The sequence below is a fragment of the Pongo abelii genome, chromosome 7, assembly GCF_028885655.2.
Source record: "Pongo abelii isolate AG06213 chromosome 7, NHGRI_mPonAbe1-v2.0_pri, whole genome shotgun sequence".
Taxonomy (NCBI): domain Eukaryota; kingdom Metazoa; phylum Chordata; class Mammalia; order Primates; family Hominidae; genus Pongo; species Pongo abelii.
In genome coordinates, this window is record NC_071992.2 from 155,094,909 (window position 1) to 155,115,591 (window position 20,683).

General features: G+C 44.1%; 1 protein-coding gene across 4 annotated transcripts in view; it reads right to left on the minus strand.

Annotated features, from left to right (window-relative positions):
• Positions 1–20,683, minus strand: part of COL22A1 (collagen type XXII alpha 1 chain) — a 337,498-nt gene that overhangs the window by 122,187 nt on the left and 194,628 nt on the right. For all 4 annotated transcript variants that reach the window (XM_063726825.1, XM_054518874.2, XM_054518873.2 and 1 more), the window contains 6 exons: positions 20,271–20,324; positions 18,973–19,026; positions 15,092–15,136; positions 14,498–14,560; positions 13,964–14,017; positions 814–855 (listed from right to left, as the gene is read on the minus strand). In XM_063726825.1, coding sequence (XP_063582895.1) covers positions 814–855; positions 13,964–14,017; positions 14,498–14,560; positions 15,092–15,136; positions 18,973–19,026; positions 20,271–20,324 — 312 coding nt within the window. The remainder of the gene's footprint in view (positions 1–813; positions 856–13,963; positions 14,018–14,497; positions 14,561–15,091; positions 15,137–18,972; positions 19,027–20,270; positions 20,325–20,683) is intronic.

Here is a 20,683-nt window from a genome sequence, read left to right on the forward strand (position 1 = left end):
GGGCTAGTAACTGGCCAACTCCTGATACATGTGTAGGGTCAGGGCCAGCCCAAGAAGCCATGTGCAAACTTCCCTGAAATCAGCTGGTCAAAACAGAAGATCTCAAGACAAGGAAGAAACATTAAAATGAAAAAAAAAAAAAAAGAAAAAGAAAAATGTGCCCCCATTATGCAGCTCTTGGGAGTAAGATAAATAATAATAATAGCAGGTTTTAAAATTTTTAATATTTATAATGCACCAGAAACTCTGCCAAATATTTTGTAGTTTCAGTTAACTTTCACTCCACCTGTACAAGATAGCTGGGTATAATATTTTCTAACAGACGAGAAAACTGACTTTGTTAGACCACAACTATGACTACAATGCTGGTGAATGACAGAGCTGGGAGCCAGGTCTTTGTGCCCTCAAAGCCCATGCTCTTACTGATACTCAATACCAACTCACCATGCCCACCCTAACACATATAGAGGGCCAGTGAATGAAGCCCAGTTCCTGGGTCATGGTAGTGCAAAACTACTTCTTGTCTCTGGACCTCAGTTTCCCCATATGTGACAGGCAGATATGTATTCTCAGTATCTAGCACCCATTCTGATAAATAATTGTGCTTTTGCTGAATAAATCAATAAGCATAGGATGGTTCTTAGAGAAGCGTATATATTTTTGGTTTGTAGGACCCAGGAATAGGCCTAGCTATTGGCAAACTCCAATAGGGGAGACATTTAAAACTAAGTAGTGGCGGTTGGTGGAGGGGGAGTACGAATCCCAATATCATAGGAATTCAGAGGAGAAAGAATTAGAAGCGGAGTAACTTACAGTTCCAGGTAACCCAGGAGGGCCTGCAGGACCAGCTTCACCCTAGATGGAGAAATGGAAAATCCATGACCATTAATCCTCCTCCCAACTCTGCTTATGCTGCAACAGATCAGCTAACACTATTTTCCCCAGATAACAGAATCACCCACCCTGCACCTACCTTGATAGATACATCCATACATACTTACATATGTACATTCCAAGTTACAAACTATTTCAGACATATAAAAATATTGTTTTGAGAAGTATCCATATTGATATGTGTAGCAGTAGATCATTTATATCACTATATACTATTCTATTGTGTAAATGGTAATAAAGTGAGGGGAGTTCCGAGATGGCTGAATAGGAACAGCTCCAGTCTATAGCTCCCAGTGTGAGCAACGCAGAAGACGGGTGATTTGTGCATTCCAACTGAGGTACTGGGTTCATCTCACTGGGGCTTCTTGGACAGTGTGTGCAGCCCACGGAGTGTGAGCTGAAGCAGGGCAGGGCATCACCTCACCCAGGAAGCACAAAGAGTCAGGGAATTCCCTTTCCTAGCCAAGGGAATCCGTAACAGATGGTAACTGGAAAATCAGGATATTCCCACCCTAATACTGCGCTTTTCCAACGGTCTTAGCAAATGGCACACCAGGAGATTATATCCCACGCCTGGCTCAGAAGGTCCCACATCCACGGAGCCTAGCTCACTGCTAGCACAGCAGTCTGAGATTGAACTGCAAGGCAGCAGCGAGGCTGGGGGATGGGCGCCCGCCATTGCTGAGGTTTGAGTAAGTAAACAAAGCAGCCGGAAAGCTCGAACTGGGTAGAGCCCACCACAGCTCAAGGAGGCCTGCCTGCCTCTATAGACTCCACCTCTGGGGGCAGGGCATAGCTGAACAAAAGGCAGCAGAACTTCTGCAGACTTAAATATCCCTGTCTGACAGCTTTGAAGAGAGTAGTGGTTCTCCCAGCAGGGAGTTTGAGATCTGAGAACAGACAGACTGCCTCCTCAAGTGGGTCCCTAACCCCCAAGTAGCCTAACTGGGAGACACCTCCCAGTAGGGGCTGACTGAAACCTCATACAGCCGGGTGCCCCTCTAAGATGAAGCTTCCAGAGGAAGGATCTGGCAGCAACATTTGCTGTTCTGCAATATTTGTTGTTCTGCAGCCTCTACTGCTGATACCCAGGCAAACAGGGTCTGGAGTGGACCTCCAGAAAACTTCAACAGACCTGCAGCTGAGGGTCCTGACTGTTAGAAGGAAAACTAACAAACAGAAAGGGCATCCTCACCAACTCCATCTGTACGTCACCATCATCAAAGACCAAAGGCAGATAAAACCACAAAGATGGGGAGAAACCAGAGCTGAAAAGCTGAAAATTCTAAAAATCAGAGCGCCTCTTCTCCTTCAAAGGAATGCGGCTCCTTGCCAGCAACGGAATAAAGCTGGATCGAGAATGACTTTGATGAGTTGATAGAAGTAGGCTTCAGACGATTGGTAATAACAAACTTCACCGAGCTAAAGGAGGATGTTCGAACCCATCGCAAAGAAGCTAAAAACCTTGAAAAAAGATTAGATGAATGGCTAACTAGAATAAACAGCATAGAGAAGACCTTAAATGACCTGAGGGAGCTGAAAACCATAGCACGAGAACTACGTGATGCATGCCCAAGCTTCAGTAGCCAATTCGATCAAGTGGAAGAAAGGGTATCAATGATTGAAGATCAAATGAATGAAATGAAGTGAGAAGAGAAGTTTAGAGAAAAAAGAGTAAAAACAAACGAATGAAGCCTCCAAGAAATATGGGACTATGTGAAAAGACCAAATCTACATCTTACTGGTGTACCTGAAAGTGACGGGGAGAATGGAACCAAATTGGAAAACACTCTTCAGGATATTATCCAGGAGAACTTCCCCAACCTAGCGAGGCAGGCCAACATTCAAATTCAGGAAATACAGAGAATGCCACAAAGATACTCCTCAAGAAGAGCAACTCCAAGACACATAATTGTCAGATTCACCAAAGTTGAAATGAAGGAAAAAATGTTAAGGGCAGCCAGAGAGAAAGGTCGGGTTACCCACAAAGGGAAGCCCATCAGACTAACAGTGGATCTCTCAGCAGAAACTCTACAAGCCAGAAGAGAGTAGGGGCCAATATTCAACATTCTTAAAGAAAAGAATTTTCAACCCAGAATTTCATATCCAGCCAAACTAAGCTTCATAACTGAAGGAGAAATAAAATCCCTTACAGACAGACAAGTGCTGAGAGATTTTGTCACCACCAGGCCTGCTTTACAAGAGCTCTTGAAGGAAGCACTAAACATGGAAAAGAATAACGGGTACCAGCCACTGCAAAAACATGCCAAATTGTAAAGACCATCCATGCTAGGAAGAAACTGCATCAACTGATAAGCAAAATAACCAGCTAACGTCATAATGACAGGATCAAATTCACCCATAATAATATTAACCTTAAATGTAAATGGGCTAAATGTTCCAACTAAAAGACACAGACTGGCAAATTGGATAAAGAGTCAAGACCCATCAGTGTGCTGTATTCAGGAGACCCATCTCATGTGCAGAGACACACATAGGCTCAAAATAAAGGGATGGAGGAAGATCTACCAAGCAAATGGAAAGCAAAAAAAAAACAGGGGTTGCAATCCTAGTCTCTGATAAAATGGATCTTAAACCAACAAAGATGAAAACAGACAAAGAAGGCCATTACGTAATAGTAAAGGGATCAATTCAACAAGAAGAGCTAACTATCCTAAATATATATGCACCCAATGCAGGAGCACCCAGATTCATAAAGCAAGTCCTTAGAGACCTACAAAAAGACTTAGACTCCCACACAATAATAATGGGAGACTTTTACACCCTACTGTCAACATTAGACAAATCAACAAGACAAAAAGTTAACAAGGATATCCAGAACTTGAACTCATCTCTGCACCAAGCAGACCTAATAGATATCTACAGAACTCTCTACCCCAAATCAACAGAATATACATTCTTCTCAGCACCACATCACACTCATTTCAAAATTGACCACGTAGTTGGAAGTAAAGCACTCCTCAGCAAATGTAAAAGAATAGAAATTATAACAAACTTCTCTCAGACCACAGTACAATCAAACTAGAACTCAGGATTAAGAAACTCACTCAAAACCGCTCAACTACATGGAAACTGAACAACCTGCTCCTGAATGACTACTGGGTACATAACGAAATGAAGGCAGAAATAAAGATGTTCTTTGAAACCAATGAAAACAGAAACACAACATACCAGAATCTCTGGGACACATTTAAAGCAGTGTGTAGAGGGAAATTTATAGCACTAAATGCTCACAAGAGAAAGCAGGAAAGACCTAAAATTGACACCCTAACATCACAATTAAAAGAACTAGAAAAGCGAGGACAAACACATTCAAAAGCTAGCAGAAGGCAAGAAATAACTAAGATCAGAGCAGAAATGAAGGTGATAGAGACACAAAAAAACCCTTCAGAAAATCAATGAATCCAGGAGCTGGTTTTTTGGAAACATCAACAAAATTGATAGACCGCTAGCAAGACTAATAAAGAAGAAAAGAGAAAAGAATCAAATAGACGCAATAAAAAATGATAAAGGGGATGTCACCATCGATCCCACAGAAATACAAACTACCATCAGAGAATACTATAAACACCTCTACACAAATAAACTAGAAAATCTAGAAGAAATGGATAAATTCCTTGACATATACACCCTCCCAAGACTAAACCAGGAAGTTGAATCCCTGAATAGAACAATAACAGGCTCTGAAATTGAGGCAATAATTAATAGCCTACCAACCAAAAACAGTCCAGGACCAGATGGATTCACAGCCGAATTCTACCAGAGGTACAAAGAGGAGTTGGTACCATTCCTTCTGAAACTATTCCAATCAATAGAAAAAGAGGGAATCCTCCCTAATTCATTTTATGAGGCCAGCGTCATCCTGATACCAAAGCCTGGCAGAGACACAACAAAAAAAGAGAATTTTAGACCAATATCCCTGATGAACATCGATGCAAATATCCTCAATAAAATACTGGCAAACCAAATCCAGCAGCACATCAAAAAGCTTATCCACCACAATCAAGTTGGCTTCATCCCTGGGATGTAAGGCTGGTTCAACATATGCAAATCAATAAACATAATCCATCATATAAACAGAACCAAAGACAAAAGCCACATGATTATCTCAGTAGATGCAGAAAAGGCCTTTGACAAAATTCAACAGCACTTCATGCTAAAAACTCTCAGTAAACTAGGTATTGATGGGATGTGTCTCAAAATAATAAGAGCTATTTATGACAAACCCACAACCAATATCATACTGAATGGGCAAAAACTGGAAGCATTCCCTTTGAAAACTGGCACAAGACAGGGATGCCCTCTCTCACCACTGCTATTCAACATAGTGTTGGAAGTTCTGGCCACGGAAATCAGGCAGGAAAAAGAAATAAAGGGTATTCAATTAGGAAAAGAGGAAGTCAAATTGTCCCTGTTTGCAGATGACACAATTGTATATTTAGAAAACCCCATCATCTCAGCCCAAAATCTCCTTAAGCTGATAGTCAACTTCAGCAAAGTCTCAGTATACAAAATCACTGTGCAAAAATCACAAGCATTCTTATACACCAATAACAGACAGAGAGCCAAATCATGAGTGAACTCCCATTCACAATTGCTTCAAAGAGAATAAAATACCTAGGAATCTAACTTACAAGAGATGTGAAGGACCTCTTCAAGGAGAACTACAAACCACTGCTCAATGAAATAAAAGAGGACACAAACAAATGGAAGAGCATTCCATGCTCATGGATAGGAAGAATCAATATTGTGAAAATGGCCATACTGCCCAAGGTAATTTATAGATTCAATGCCATCCCCATCAAGCTACCAATGACTTTCTTCACAGAATTGGAAAACACTACTTTAAAGTTCATATGGAACCAAAAAAGAGCTTGCATTGCCAAGATAATCCTAAGCCAAAATATCAAGGCTGGAGGCATCAGGCTACCTGACTTCAAACTATACTACAAGGCTGCAGTAACCAAAACAGCATGGTACTGGTGCCAAAACAGAGATATAGACCAATGGAACAGAACAGAGCCCTCAGAAATAATATCACACATCTCCAACCATCTGATCTTTGACAAACATGACAAAAACAAGAAATGGGGAAAGGATTCCCTGTTTAACAAATGGTGCTGGGAAAACTGGCTAGCCATATGTAGAAAGCTGAAACTGGATCCCTTCCTTACACGTTACACAAAAATTAATTCAAGATGGATTAAAGACTTAAATGTTAGACCTAAAACCATAAAAGCCCTAGAAGAAAACCTAGGCAATACCATTCAGGACATAGGCATGGCAAGGACTTCACGACTAAAACACCAAAAGTAATGGCAACAAAAGCCAAAATTGACAAATGGGATCTAATTAAACTAAAGAGCTTCTGCACAGCAAAAGAAACCACCATCAGAGTGAACAGGCAACCTACAGAATGGGAGAAAATTTTCACAATCTATCCATCTGACAAAGGGCTAATATCCAGAATCTACAAAGAACTCAAACAAATTTACAAGAAAAAATTCTAAAAACCCCATCAAAAAGTGGGCAAAGGATATGAACAGACACTTCTCAAAAGAAGACATTTATGCAGCCAACACACATAAAAAAATGCTCATCATAGCTGGTCATCAGAGAAATGCTAATCAAAACCACAATGAGATACCATCTCACACCAGTTAGAATGGCGATCATTAAAAAGTCAGGAAACAACAGGTGCTGGAGAGGATGTGGAGAAATAGGAACACTTTTACACTGTTGGTGGGGCTGTAAACTAGTTCAACCATTGTGGAAGACAGTGTGGTGATTCCTCAAGGATCTATAACTAGAAATACCATTTGACCCAGCCATCCCATTTCTGGGTATATACCCAAAGGACTATAAATCATGCTACTATAAAGACACATGCACACGTATGTTTATTGCAGCACTATTCATGATAGCAAAGACTTGGAACCAACCCAAATGTCCATCAATGATAGATCGGATTAAGAAAATGTGGCACATATACACCATGGAATGCTAAGCAGCCGTAAAAAAGGATGAGTTCATGTCCTTTGTAGGGACATGGATGAAGCTGGAAATCATCATTCTTAGCAAACTATCGCAAGGACAGAAAACCAAACACCCCATGTTCTCACTCATAGGTGGGAATTGAACAATGAGAACACTTGGACACAGAGTGGGGAACATCACACACTGGGGCCTGTGGTAGGGTGGGGGGAGGGGGAAGCGATAGCATTAGGAGATATACCTAATGTAAATGACAAGTTAATGGTTGCAGCACACCAACATGGCACATGCACACCTATCTAACAAACCTGCATGTTGTGCACATGTACCCTAGAACTTAAAGTATAATAAAAAAAAGGTAATAAAGTTATTTCTTATCCATCTTCCTGTTGATGACATTTATGTGGTTTTCCTCTGATGGCAATCATAACTAATGTTGATTTGTTACAGCAAATATCCTCACACACGTGCCCTGAGCACAATTACACATTTGAAGGCCAGCTGTCCTAGGGATGCCAGCGGGCCCTGCCCCATCCCCGTGAAGGAGTGGGCTCTTCTCAGGAACCTGGGGGGAACAGTGTTACATTCCTATAAGTAACACAGGCTTGGGAGTTGAATCACCTGAGCTTGAAACCTAACTATACCATTTTATAAATTATTTTACCTATCTTGGCATGTTTTCTCTTTGCAGAACAATGATGCTGATAATACATACAGCTCACAGCATGGCACAGGGATTGAGTGAGACTGTAAGGAGTATGGTGTTATTACATTTGGCCTGAGGAAAGGACGTCACTGAGCTGCTCCATGCAAGACAGTCCATGGTGAGTGGATACAGTTTCCAAAGACTGTCATTTCATGTGTGCCACATGGTCCCAGGGGACAGGTGTCTATGTCTAGATCTGCTTCTTGAACCAGCCCAGGACTGGCTCTATTGCAAGCCTTCCAAATATGGTTATGAAATAGAAAAACGTTTGAATATAGTTGGCTTAGAGAGAGACAAGTTCGCCCTTAGTCAACAACAATAATATAATTATAAAATGTTATATCCTTTTCTACCATTATTTCTATTGTTATTTAGCATTTGATTCCAGCTCCTGGTTTAAGTAGTTTACATGTGTGAACGCATTTCATCTTTGTAGCAATGCCCATAATGTATGTATGTGTGTATATATATATATATATATATCCATTTCACAGATGAAGAAACTGAGGCATAAAAATGTCAATGAACCTGCCCTAAGTCACACATTCTGCAAATGGCCGAGCCCGGTTTTAAGCTCAGAATGCACGCCCTTTACAATTGTGTGGCATTGCTCTGACTAAAGTTCCAGTAGCTTCAGAAACAAAAGCACTTTCTTGGTGTTACCGTGTATTATTTGATTTTACCCAATTCTCTTCCTGACATTGTTGAACTCAAGCTCCAGAACCAATCTCATCTAAACCAATTTACTCTCCATTAAAATGTCCCAGTGATCAAAGTTAAGTGTTTTCCCAGTTGAATATATGAATGGGTATCAATGAGAAGAGGGCTGGAGGAGAGATGTGTCTCTCACCCTGAGGGCATGAAGACTGCCTTTTGGAAATAGCCTCCTCATCCTGAGGGCTGTGGGCAAGGGAAGAACAGCGAGCTGGAGCAGGTAGACCCATGGAGGCTCTCTGCCTTTGGAAAAGGGGCTTGACTAAGAAGGATCAATGGGTGTTGGGGTTGATGCAACAGGCCTGGGTTCTAATCCCAGCTCCTCCATGAGGTGTTTGACTGTCAGCGCCCCTTGCTGGAACAGGAGCATCACACACACCCTTCCCTGATGCTGTGGGCCTAAGTGCCAGTAATGGGGAAGAGCAGGGGACGTGAAGGGAGAAGCAGAGGCAGAGACAGGCAAGGCATAGTCAGAAGAGGGCAATGTCGCCTTAATGTCTTCTTTTGGATTTTCTGACCAAAATTGTCAATTATCACATATTTCTCTGGAGGAAAAGAAAGGCAAACCAGATTCTTTGGAAGCTTGCATGTGACTGCCATGGCCCTGGCAATTCCGTCCAAGTAATCAAAGGGGCTTTATGGTCTCGCTAAGCCTTTGCATTCTGGAAATGAGTTTCTCAAATAGAAATTGCATTTCTGAAAAGTCCATGGCAGCAGCAGGCCTGAATGGCTTACCGAGGCAGAGCCTTTTCCACTCTGGGCTCTCTATTTATAGACCGCAAGTCTGCCTGGAGCAAAGTCCTCAGCCTCTAGCCCCAGAGAAGGGGGATGGGAGGCACTGCCTGGAGCCCAGAAAGCACCAGCGCAGAAAGAGATCTGGAAATTGGAGGGGAGAAAGTAAACTTGGGAGAATGGGGCACCCTGAAAAGCATCATGCAGGAGGAGGAAGGATGCAAGACCCCTCTGGGTGTGTGGGCGCCATTCCTCCTGAGGCAGCCCCAGGGCAGGCCTAGCGTGTGGCATTCTGTGCTAAGAGCCAGGACTTTCCATGTGCACTGGCAGGGTTTAGATCTTGACTCTAAACCTCTATTCATGCAGCTCTGGGCAAGCAACTTAGCTTTTCTGTGCCTCAGTTTCCTCATCTATCAAGTGGGGATGTTGTTGACAGCAGCGACCCCTCACGGAGTTGGCCTGAGATTACCTGTGTAGGGAACACAGATGGTGCTCAGGACAGTCCTGCACTCGGTGAGCCTGCCACAAGTCATCCACCAACAGGAAATCCTTATGCTCTTTAACAACCCTGAGGGTCCTTGTTGGGCTGGCAAACCAAGGCACAGGAAGGTCAGGGAAGATGCCACACAGCAGGCAGAACCAGGACCATACTCCAGGCCAGCATTATGGCTCCAAGAATGGTGCTTTTTCTACTAAGCTGCAGGCAAGCACACATAAACTCCTATGAGGGGTTTGGGGCAGGTATTTATAAAGTTGCTGTGGAACTAGAGGTGCATTTGGTCAGAACTGAGCATGAAACAGCAAGAAAAGCAAGTGCCTGGTACAGCACCTTACTCAGGGTAGGACTCCCAACCCTGTCCATGCCTGTACCCCCTTTAGAGCCAGTAGAGGGTAATGGTTCTATCAGCATCTATCAGCAGGGTGTATGTGTTCTACCAGCAGAGAGTACATGTTCTATTAGCAAAGAGTACGTGTTCTATCAACAGAGGGTAAGGGTTCTACCAGCAGAGGGTACATGTTCTATCAGCAGAGGGTACATGTTCTATCAGCAGAGGGTATGTGTTCTATCAGCATAGGGTAAGGGTTCTGCCAGCAGAGGGTAAGTATTCTACAAACAGAGGGTGAGGGTTCTACCAGCACAAGGTAAGTGTTCTACCAGCACAGGGTAAGTGTTCTACCAGCAGAGGGTACATGTTCTATCAGCAGAGGGTACATGTTCTATCAGCAGAGGGTATATGTTCTATCAGCAGAGGGTATGTGTTCTATCAGCAGAGGGTAAGGGTTCTACCAGCAGAGGGTAAGTATTCTACAAACAGAGGGTGAGGGTTCTACCAGCAGAGGGTACATGTTCTATCAGCAGATGGTACGTGTTCTATCAGTCTTCTTAGACAATGACTGTCAGAGCAAATGGATGTATCTTTGGTGAAAGGGTAAGAACTAGAAGCACAAGTTAGAATCTAGTAGAAAGGATGTCAGTCATTGTGGTTAAAAGCATGTATTTTATGCTCATCATCACTGGCCATCAGAGAAATGCAAATCAAAACCGCAATGAGATACCATCTCACACCAGTTAGAATGGCAATCATTAAAAAGTCAGGAAACAACAGGCGCTGGAGAGGATGTGGAGAATAGGAACACTTTTACACTGTTGGTGGGACTGTAAACTAGTTCAATCATTGTGGAAGTCAGTGTGGCGATTCCTCAGGGATCTAGAACTAGAAGTACCATTTGACCCAGCCATCCCATTACTGGGTATATACCCAAAGGACTATAAATCATGCTGCTATAAAGACACATGCACACGGATGTTTATTGAGGCACTATTCACAATAGCAAATACTTGGAACCAACCTAAATGTCCAACAATGATAGACTGGATTAAGAAAATGTGGCATATATACACCATGGAATACTATGCAGCCATAAAAAATGATGAGTTCATGTCCTTTGTAGGGACATGGATGAAATTGGAAATCATCATTCTCAGTAAACTATCGCAAGGACAAAAAAACCAAACACCGCATGTTCTCACTCATAGATGGGAATTGAACAATGAGAACACATGGACACAGGAAGAGGAACATCACACTCTGGGGACTGTTGTGGGGTGGGGGTAGCGGGGAGGGATAGCATTAGGAGACATACCTAATGCTAAATGACGAGTTAATGGGTGCAGCACACCAGCATGGCACATGTATACATATGTAACTAACCTGCACATTGTGCACATGTACCCTAAAACTTAAAGTATAATAATAATAATAATAATAATAATAATAATAATAAGCATGTATTTTAGAGCCCAACTGTCTGGACTCACACCCACCCTCACTCTGTAAGCCTGAGCAGAAAACCTAGTGGAATTTTTAGAGACCTGCTTGGCAAAAGAGCCCTTTGACTGAGGAACTACAGTTACATGAACCCCCTATGTCTGGTGGACTCTTGGGGTGTGATGAGGTTTTGTCGTGGATGCGGTTGTGGGGGGGGTGCTTTAGACTGGAGTCAGCATGTGGTCCCAGCCAGGATTTGGTTCTGTGAGTGTGGGTAAGACAGTACGTCTCTCTATGCCTTAGTTCTTTCACCTATAAACTGGGGGTTAAGATGAAAATGACTTCATAGTTCATTGTTATGAAGATCACCAGAGTGAGAAACAGAAAACTCAAGAAATTGCAACTTGCAAAACATACTGAGTATACGGAACCCATGACTTCCCCACACGCTGTTCAAGCTCACACTGCTTTAGCAAAGGATCTTGTGTTTCAGACAAATAAGACCGTGGACAAACATCTCGTGCATGTGCGGTTTCGGCAACAACCCACGTGTGTGTCAAACTGATCAGCGATTTTCCAGTGGACAAATTCTGACCAAATCATGCTGACTCCAGTCTAAAGCCCCACCCCCAACTCCATCCACGACAAAACCTCATCACACTCTATCTCCTATGAGTCCACCCCAATAGGGGGTTCACACAACTGCAGTTGTCTCACCAAGCAGGTCCCTAGAAATTCCATTATGTTTTCTGATCAGCACAGGTTTCTCTGGGACTTTGACATGAGTTGAAATACTACAGATGAAGCACCTACTTGCTCCTCTAGACCAGGCACTATCCTGGGTGCTGGCTTTGCTTCTGAGTGGGGGCTGCTCTTCTAAGAAGGGGCTGGGACCAGGGATCCGAGTCCTTAGGAGGTGAAAATAGTAAGGGACTTTCCTTCCCAGACCACGTGTGCCAAGTTAGGGTTCATCATATTCTCCAACCTGTTTTTGTAAAAGAAGGTTGGAGACAGTAGGCATACAACCTCTGTTACACTGTGATTTAAAAAGTGCATTCTTCCTCCTCGAACCTGCCCGCATGTTGCCAAAGGCAGTGCCAATCTGGAGCCTCCCTCCAAAGCAATCAGAGTCAGACCCTGTGGGCTGGGCTGGCCATGCAGTTCCACCTGTGGTTCTGTAGGTTAGGCATGCGTCAAAATCTCTCTGAGTCTCAGCTCTTTTCATGTGCAAAACATGCTTATGGATACCAGTGGCTGTTTTCTGTTTGTCCCTTTATATCCACTCCTGTTCCTTTCTCCATCCCAGGAGGCAACCTCAATGGTCTCATTGACCTGATCCCCTGGATCCCAGTGGTCTGGCAGGAGATGGAGAGGACAGAGAAGGACAGGACGAGACGCTGAGGATGTCAGGCCAAGGAGAGCTGGTTTTGTCTGTTTTTCTGCCCACAATGACTGCCAGGCTCCTTCTATGGCTGCCAGCCTCTCTGGATTCTGGGACAGCTCCCTCCCCTTGTCCTTTCCCACTCTTGCTGTTCCTAGTCCTGGAGGGTAGGGCCACATCCCATCAGCTTCCCTAAACACTGTCCACAACGTGCAATTGCTCTGTCATTGAATTCTCTTCCACTGTCCATTTTGATTGTGCTGCTCCTGATGGACATGGTATCTGCCTGGAAGACAATGCTGACAAAGCCTCTCTGTGCACTTCAGGGCACACAGTAGGGCTCCACAAATGCAATGATGCCCCCTTGATTTAGATACAGTCTGCCTGGACTCAGGCTGGCTCCAGGGTCAACCACACAATCAATGACATGCTGGGCTCATGAACGACACAGGGGAAAGGATACAGGAGTCAGGGCACATGGGGTTTTTGCTCAGCACATTCTTCACACTCTGCTGGCGCCTCCATTGCCCTCACACCTGGGCTAATCATGTCTGTTATACCTGTGAAAGGGGCAGTGGTGTTCAGAGAGAGGTTGAACATACACAGGCCACACAGAGCACTCAGCACAGGACAGGAGCTCAGGCAGTGCTTGAATGTCACAGGCACAAAAGGGTGGATGGACGGATGGATAGTGAGATGAAGGTGTCAACTCCGATACTATTATCTTCTTTGTAAGTTTATAATTGCAAACAATAAAGTTTGAGGTTTATGTCTAACGTATTATTTTCTCAAAAAGCAGCTTTGGAGTCATGAACACAACTAAATTCTGTGGAAATGTAAAGATTCAGTACAGGCTGGGCATGGTGGCTCACGCCTGTAATCCCAGCACTTTGGAAACCCAAGGCAGACAGATCACCTGAGGTCAGGAGTCCCACAGGAGTTCAAGACCAGCCTGGCTAACATGGGGAAATCTCGTCTCTACCAAAAACACAAAAATTAGCCAGGTGTGATGGGGCATGCCTGTAATCCCAGCTACTCGAGAAGCTGAGGCACTAGAATGGCTTGAACCCGGGAGGCAGAGGTGGCAGTGAGCCGAGATCATGCCACTGCACTCCAGCTTGGATGACAGAGCGAGACTCTGATTTAAAAAAAAAAAAAAAAAGATACAGTATATTCTGCAGAAAATCTCTTCCTTTAGAAAAACCCAACTAATAATAATTGATGATCAGAATGAGAGCAAGTTTCTCCTACCTTTTCACCTCGGTCACCTTTCAGTCCTGGAAGTCCCAGTTCACCTTTTTCTCCCTATAATAAGAGATAAAATTAGAAAACATTAGAACTGAAACCAAGCTGAATTCCTGCCTCTTCCAGGTAAGAGCAACATGACTTTGGAAAAATATACATGTATATATTTCTCTCTCTCTCACTTGTCCTTGCCTTATCAGCAAAGTGGCCACAGTGACATGTAACTCAGAGGGGAAGCAGTCAGTTAGGCGTGAAGCACCTCATTCTCCATTTGTCCCCTGAAAGATGGTGCCTTCCACCCCTCAGCCCCATCTGTCTCATCTGAAAATGCTCTGCCCTTTCCAGCAATGATCTTTTGTCCCAGCTCAAGGACCCAAGCAGTCTTCTCCCCTTCCCTGTCCCTTCCATCAACACTGAGAAATACACTCTTCACCCAGTCAAAATTACCACTCTCCCGAGGGACTGAGACTCCATAGGGGGCTGCTCTCTGGGGAGATGGGCGAGGTGTCTGTGTGGGAGGAAGGAAGCTGCCACACTTACCTGGTCTCCTTTCTCTCCTCTCACACCTGGGAAGCCTGGAGCCCCTGGGAGGCCTGCTTCACCCTGTGAGAACAAAATATTCACAAGGAGTCAACAGGAAGGCTCTCCCAGGGGCCAAGCTGCAGGCCATGTGCTCTCAGTTCCTGCTCTCCAGGAACTGGAGATGTTCTGGCTTAGTGGACATCACATGGAAAGCAATGCAGTGGAGAAAGGGGAATTCTAGAGAATTTCGTTCACCAGGGCATCCCCAAGCTCTTGTCTACTTCAGCTGTTTCCTTTCCCGGGAACCCTTATTTTGCCTCTCCTGGTGTCTAACCCTTCCTATTTCTTTAGGACTCAGCAACAATGTCACCTTCTCAGCATCCTTTCTGACAGTCCCCAAGTCTGGGAAACCCTCTCCTATGCCCCCAACACCTGCAGGCCACCACTCATGACATCTGTTCAATTGTTCTTCAATGTCCAGTTTATCCTGGACATATAGTGAGCTCCCAAAAACCAGGATTAATTCCTCTTGGCATCTAAATAATTTATACAAGACGTAGCGTATAACAATGAATGAATGAATAAAATGAATGAATAAAAGCACAAACAGACCTTCTCTCCAGGTCGGCCTGCCAGGCCCTGCTCCCCAATTTCTCCCTGAAAATGCAATAAAACATACCCCGTTATTCTCCATTCACTTTAAAGAGATGACTGCCATTTCCCAGTTGTCCTCACACATTCACAGCACCTGCCAGCCACAACCCTTAATTTTCAAATACACAGCATGGTTAGAGGCCCAAGAGTCATGGGCTCTGAAGACCAAAGTGTTTAGCATTTTTGCAGAGCAGAATCCACTTTCTCATATTGTCTTTTGCTTTCCCCAAAAGAAACAACTCTTAGAACTGTCCCATTAGAATTTATTTTTTTATTTTTTTATTTTTTATTTTTTTTGAGACTGAGTCTCACTCTGTCACCCAGGCTGGAGTACAGTGGCATCATCTCGGCTCACTGCAAGCTCTGCCTCCTGGGTTCACGCCATTCTCCCACCTCAGTCTCCCGAGTAGCTGGGACTACAGGCGCCTGCCACCACGTCCGGCTAATTTTTTGTATTTTTAGTAGAGACAGAGTTTCACCATGTTAGCCAGGATGGTCTCAATCTCCTGACCTCGTGATCCAAAGTGCCGCCCAAAGTGCTGGGATTTCAGGCGTGAGCCACTGCGCCTGGCCAGAATTTATTTATTTTTAGTTTTAGTTTTTTAGAGACAGGGTCTCACTCTGTCACCCAGGCTAGTGCAGTTGTGCAGTCATAGCTCATTGCAGCCTTGAGCTCTTGGGCTCAAAAAATTATCCCACCTCAACCTCCTGAGTAGATGGGAAATGCACAAATGATTAAAAAAAAAATTCTGTAGAGGAAGAGTCTCACTGTGTTGGCCAGGTTTAGTCCCCTGGGGGGACTACAACAGTTCCTAATTAGCACTTTGTGGTCAGGGTGAAGTGGGGAACACAGGGCCAGAGGAGTTTTGTCTCTGATCCAAGAGCATCAATCAGGCTGCTGCACTTCCCAGGTTCTTACAAATCATTGATGAAAAGAGCTTTGCGATGATGATGGTGGTGGTGAGCGCGGACTATCATCTTTATTCAATCAAGTGTCTTTAAGATAACTAGCTTCTTGAATGACAATGTATTTCTAATATTCATATGCTGTTTACTAAAACCTTTAGTGTAGATTTTAATAAGGAAATGTGGTTTTCTCATGAATGCATGGATGCACGAAAGAATGAATGAGCAGGTGGTATGCAGGCTATAAAGATTTTTTGTGCAGCTATGCCAGAATCAGTTGGTACCGAAGGCCAGAACTACCAACTTATCGGAGAGAAAGACAAAAAAAAAAAGGAATTAAAAGCGTGGCTTAGTGTAAGCACACATTTTATCCTGTAGCGCTGGTGTCACACATCTGGAGTCAGCACTTATTAAAATTCTAGACACACTCCGATGCTCCCATCAATTCCCAATGTTTACAAGCACAATTAGTAAGAATTGCTCTAACCAGAATTGTGCAAATACTCGTCACTCAAATTGTTGCTTTCAATCTGCTAGAATAGTAGCACATTTGCAGTGGGAGTTGCTTCTTACATGCTGAGAAAGAATAAGGGGCTGAGTTTGATTAAAAAAAAATTGAGGACCATCTGAAGTCCTCCCTGAATTTGGGTCGTGAACACCAATCCAAAGGCACAATGGAGGTGAAACGGTATCTTCTTGAATTCTCAAAGTGAGCCTCAAAACATCAATGCCTCTGCTCATCCCGCAGACAGCTTTACCCCCTAAGTGGACTTTTACAAATCTGCCATCCACGACTTAGTCATCATCATCTTGGAAAAGAATTTTTATCTTCAGGTGATGCTTTGTCAAAATAAAGTAACAAGACCCTCTGCCAGGGCTCCTCTAGGACTATGAGTATGTTGGGAAAGTGTCATGACTGCAGAAATTCAGTTTTAAACTTTTCAGAGAAATGTTTTGAACACAGAGCCTTAGAAATTGAATAAAAATGACACATGAGATAAAGCAGTAGCCTTCTCTGAATCTTTCAACCAAGAGTGATGATCAGAAATATAAAACACATAGATTGAAAAGCTGGAGTAATCCCAGAGGGTCCCTCTAATTTTAGCCCAATAATTGTCATAATCAATCCCCTTCATCTACAGAACCCTGCACGAGAAACTCGATGGGAATGGATTGCTTCATTACTAAATAGAAAGGTGGGGTTCATACAGTATAAACTCAGAAGGATTTGCCAATTCGCAAATTTGAGAAAACACAACCATAAGGTATGGTTGGCTCCATGAAATTCGTGAAGTCAAGAACAGCAAACCTAGATAAATGCTTTCAATCCTTTCTGGAAGATGATAGAATTTCAATCCAATCAATCAAACACTGAAAGGTGGCCTGACTACATTTAATTCCATGTGATTCACTCCCCTACACACACAACCACCTCAGGACATGCCTGAAAAAAGAAAAACACAGCAAATTACATGTCATCACATTTCAATGACATGGGGATCGGTATAGACGTATATTTAAATGTCAATATTGAATCTTAAAATACGAAGGATATAGTGTCTGTCGGTGGCCATGGGGGGACACATTGGTACACACTGGTACATTCATGGGGGGCATGAGGGCTGAATTCTTAGGATCTGGAATCCAGGAAGTGGGAGGCTCATAGTGGCTCTTGGCAATACTCTTCCCACAGTTTGAGTCAACCTGGGTGTGCTTGAGACAGCTTGGATGCAATTTAATCTGTGTGTTTTTCTGCTTGGTTTTAATTGGGTCTTTTTAAATTGACCACTTTATGAAAGAGTGAAACAATAGGGAACATAAGGGCCCGGGATGTGCCCACCAGCACCTTCTCTGGCCAGCAAACGGATGCCCTGAGGTGTGCTCTCCCATGGGGTCAGCGTCACCCACTGTGTGGGGTCCAGGCCACTCCTGTGCTCTGGCTGGGCTGAATTTGATCATGCATTCTCCACCTAGCAAGCCCGTACTGTGTATCTAAGCAGTGCTTGCCTGTGGGTGGGAGTGGGAGGTGCAGAGTTGACTAAGACCCGGTCACTGGGCTTCAGTAGTTCATACCCCAGTAGAGCGGGAGCCCTGTGGGTGGAGGGCGGGAGGAGTAGAACTCCCCGCAATCTCCTGTCTGGCCACTGTCTCCTCAGCACCACAGGTTTCCATATGTGCACACACACAAACGCACACGTGCACACTCACTCCACACACACGGTCCAGCAGAAAAGCCTCACAGGGCAGCAGTCACTCCTGGAGGGAGCCTGGGCCAAGCATGACCATCAACACAGGGCACTTGGGGGCTCTCCACTCTCAGGGGCTGCCCTGTCCAAGTCACATGCTGGGAAGCCTCCATTTCCCCCTTAGGTCCATTTTTCACACTTCACCACCCACTGGAAGCCGGCCCGAGAAGGCTGAACTCTACAGATTGCATCTGCCAGCTTTCCTCGCCTTCTGGCTTTCTGTAGGATCAAGGGATTAGGAAGCATTGCAGTGGAGGTAGAACACAGTTCAGAGAGAGAGAGAGAGCACTTCTATCTGTTCCCCTCACTCCCTCCCTGCCAGGATAAGCCAGACACTGATGATGTTCTTCTTCCCGGGGCCACGGCTCTCATGGGGGTGGGGGCTCTTTCCGGCTCTCATGAGGGTCAGTGCTTTCTCCTCCAGCTGCAGATCTTGGTTCCGAGGAACCACTCCCTCCTCTGGCGCCTTCTGTCCTAGAGGTGGTGTTGGTTCTGTTGCTGCCAGCCTCATGTTGTCATCCTGGTTGAAGCCCTTAACCTTGCCCCTTTTCAAGTATCTGATGTGTCTCCTGCCAGGTCCCAGCTGATACAGATGCTATGCTTATGGTAAGTCGAGATTCACACACCACCCCAAATAGACCACTTAGAATAGCAAGCATAATGGGAAAAAAGAGGCAAAGTCCATACCCGAAGGCCTGGTTTTCCAGGCAGACCATCTTCCCCTCTTTCTCCTGGTTCTCCCTGTAAGGAATACAGAGCAAAGTTAACAGGAGACCGGCCATGCTTGGATTAAACACACAAAGTACTAGGCACAGGTTGGAAGGAAGAAAACTACCTGCACTTGGGTGGTTTTGAACTCCTTCAACTCTGCGATTACCTAACCACAGTCATCAAACACAGTAGCTCATTTAGTCTCCTAGGTTCCATATTCAATAGCGGTAATTTTGATTTAGAAAAAATATAATTGAGGAGAATTGGCATTCTCTCTTATTGAGAGATTTAGAAGAAAGGAAGATGTTGCATAAGTGTTTCTAAGAATAAAAAAATACTTGGTCAGCCATGATCCTTTGTCTCAAAAGACGGGAAAGAAAAAAATGCACAATATTTACATTCAATGCCTAGAAAACTAAATTAAATCCACACTTATTCTGTATTTTGCCATGAAGTTGACCTTGTAAGTCTGCTTATTGAAAAACGACAACACATTTTCCCACAATATTCAACAGTTGCCTTTCCAAGTTGCCTTTCAAGGACTGTTGAGGTGCATACTTAAGTCTGGGTGTACTCACAGGAAAGAATAAAGTTCATTTGTTCATTTGTTCAAATACTGATATGGTTGTATAATAATTCATTTAAAGTATTGAAACCTGTATTTGCTCCCCAGTTTTATGCTATTTAACCGTTGACTCTTACCTTAATAATTCTACCATAATAAGCCCCACCAGAACATTGTTAAAATTGAAATCTCTTATTATGTTAGTAAGAGTATTTAGAAGTTTTCCTCCTTGAAAACAAAATAAATACATAAATACACATATTTCTAACAGATCAATATTTTTTTTTGAGACAGGTCTCTCTCTGTTGCCCAGGCTATAGTGCAATGGCACAACCATAGCTCACTGCAGCCTCAAATTCCTGGGCTCAAGCGATCCTCCCACCTTGGCCTCCCAAGTGAATGGGAATACAGGTGCCCACCACCATGCCAGGCTAATTCCTGCCTAGGCCTCCCAGAATGCTGGGATTACAGCTGTGAGCCACTGTGCCTGGCTAAATTTTAAAGCCTAGGGCTTCTAAATCCCTCTGCAGTTATCTAAGAATAAATAAGGAGCTTTCCCCCGTCTGATCCCATAAATCCAAACATTTCAACTGAGTCCTGATCGAAGACCCAGGCAACCGACTTGTTTTAGAATTCACCAACAATCAAGCATCCTTTAGTTTCTGTGTTTTGGGTTCCCAAACTGGTGCCAACCGCATCAGTGACCAACCTTGATTCCTGGCAGGCCTAATGGTCCATTCAGCCCGTCCTTTCCAGGGGGTCCCTGGAACAAGAGGGGAAAACATAAATAAAAAGAAAAGGCATATTTAGGAAAGGCTTATATTAAGTTGTTTCAAACCAGGAGCTGTTTTTGCAGCCAGAATGCAGGAGGCTCGGGCCTCTGCTCTTTGATCAGCAGGGCCCTGTCTCCAGAGCGACTGCGGTCTCTGTCTGACCACGTTTCCCTTTGTTATTACTGAAGCAAATATCACCCTCTGGACAATGTCTGATTTTCAGTACACTGGCCATGCATGGAGGGTGGGGGCGTGGGAGGACATCTGCCAAATCTTGCTCTGATGGTTCCATTTCTACACTCAGCTTCCAAGAGGCCCTGGGGACAACAATGTCCACACTACTGCTCCT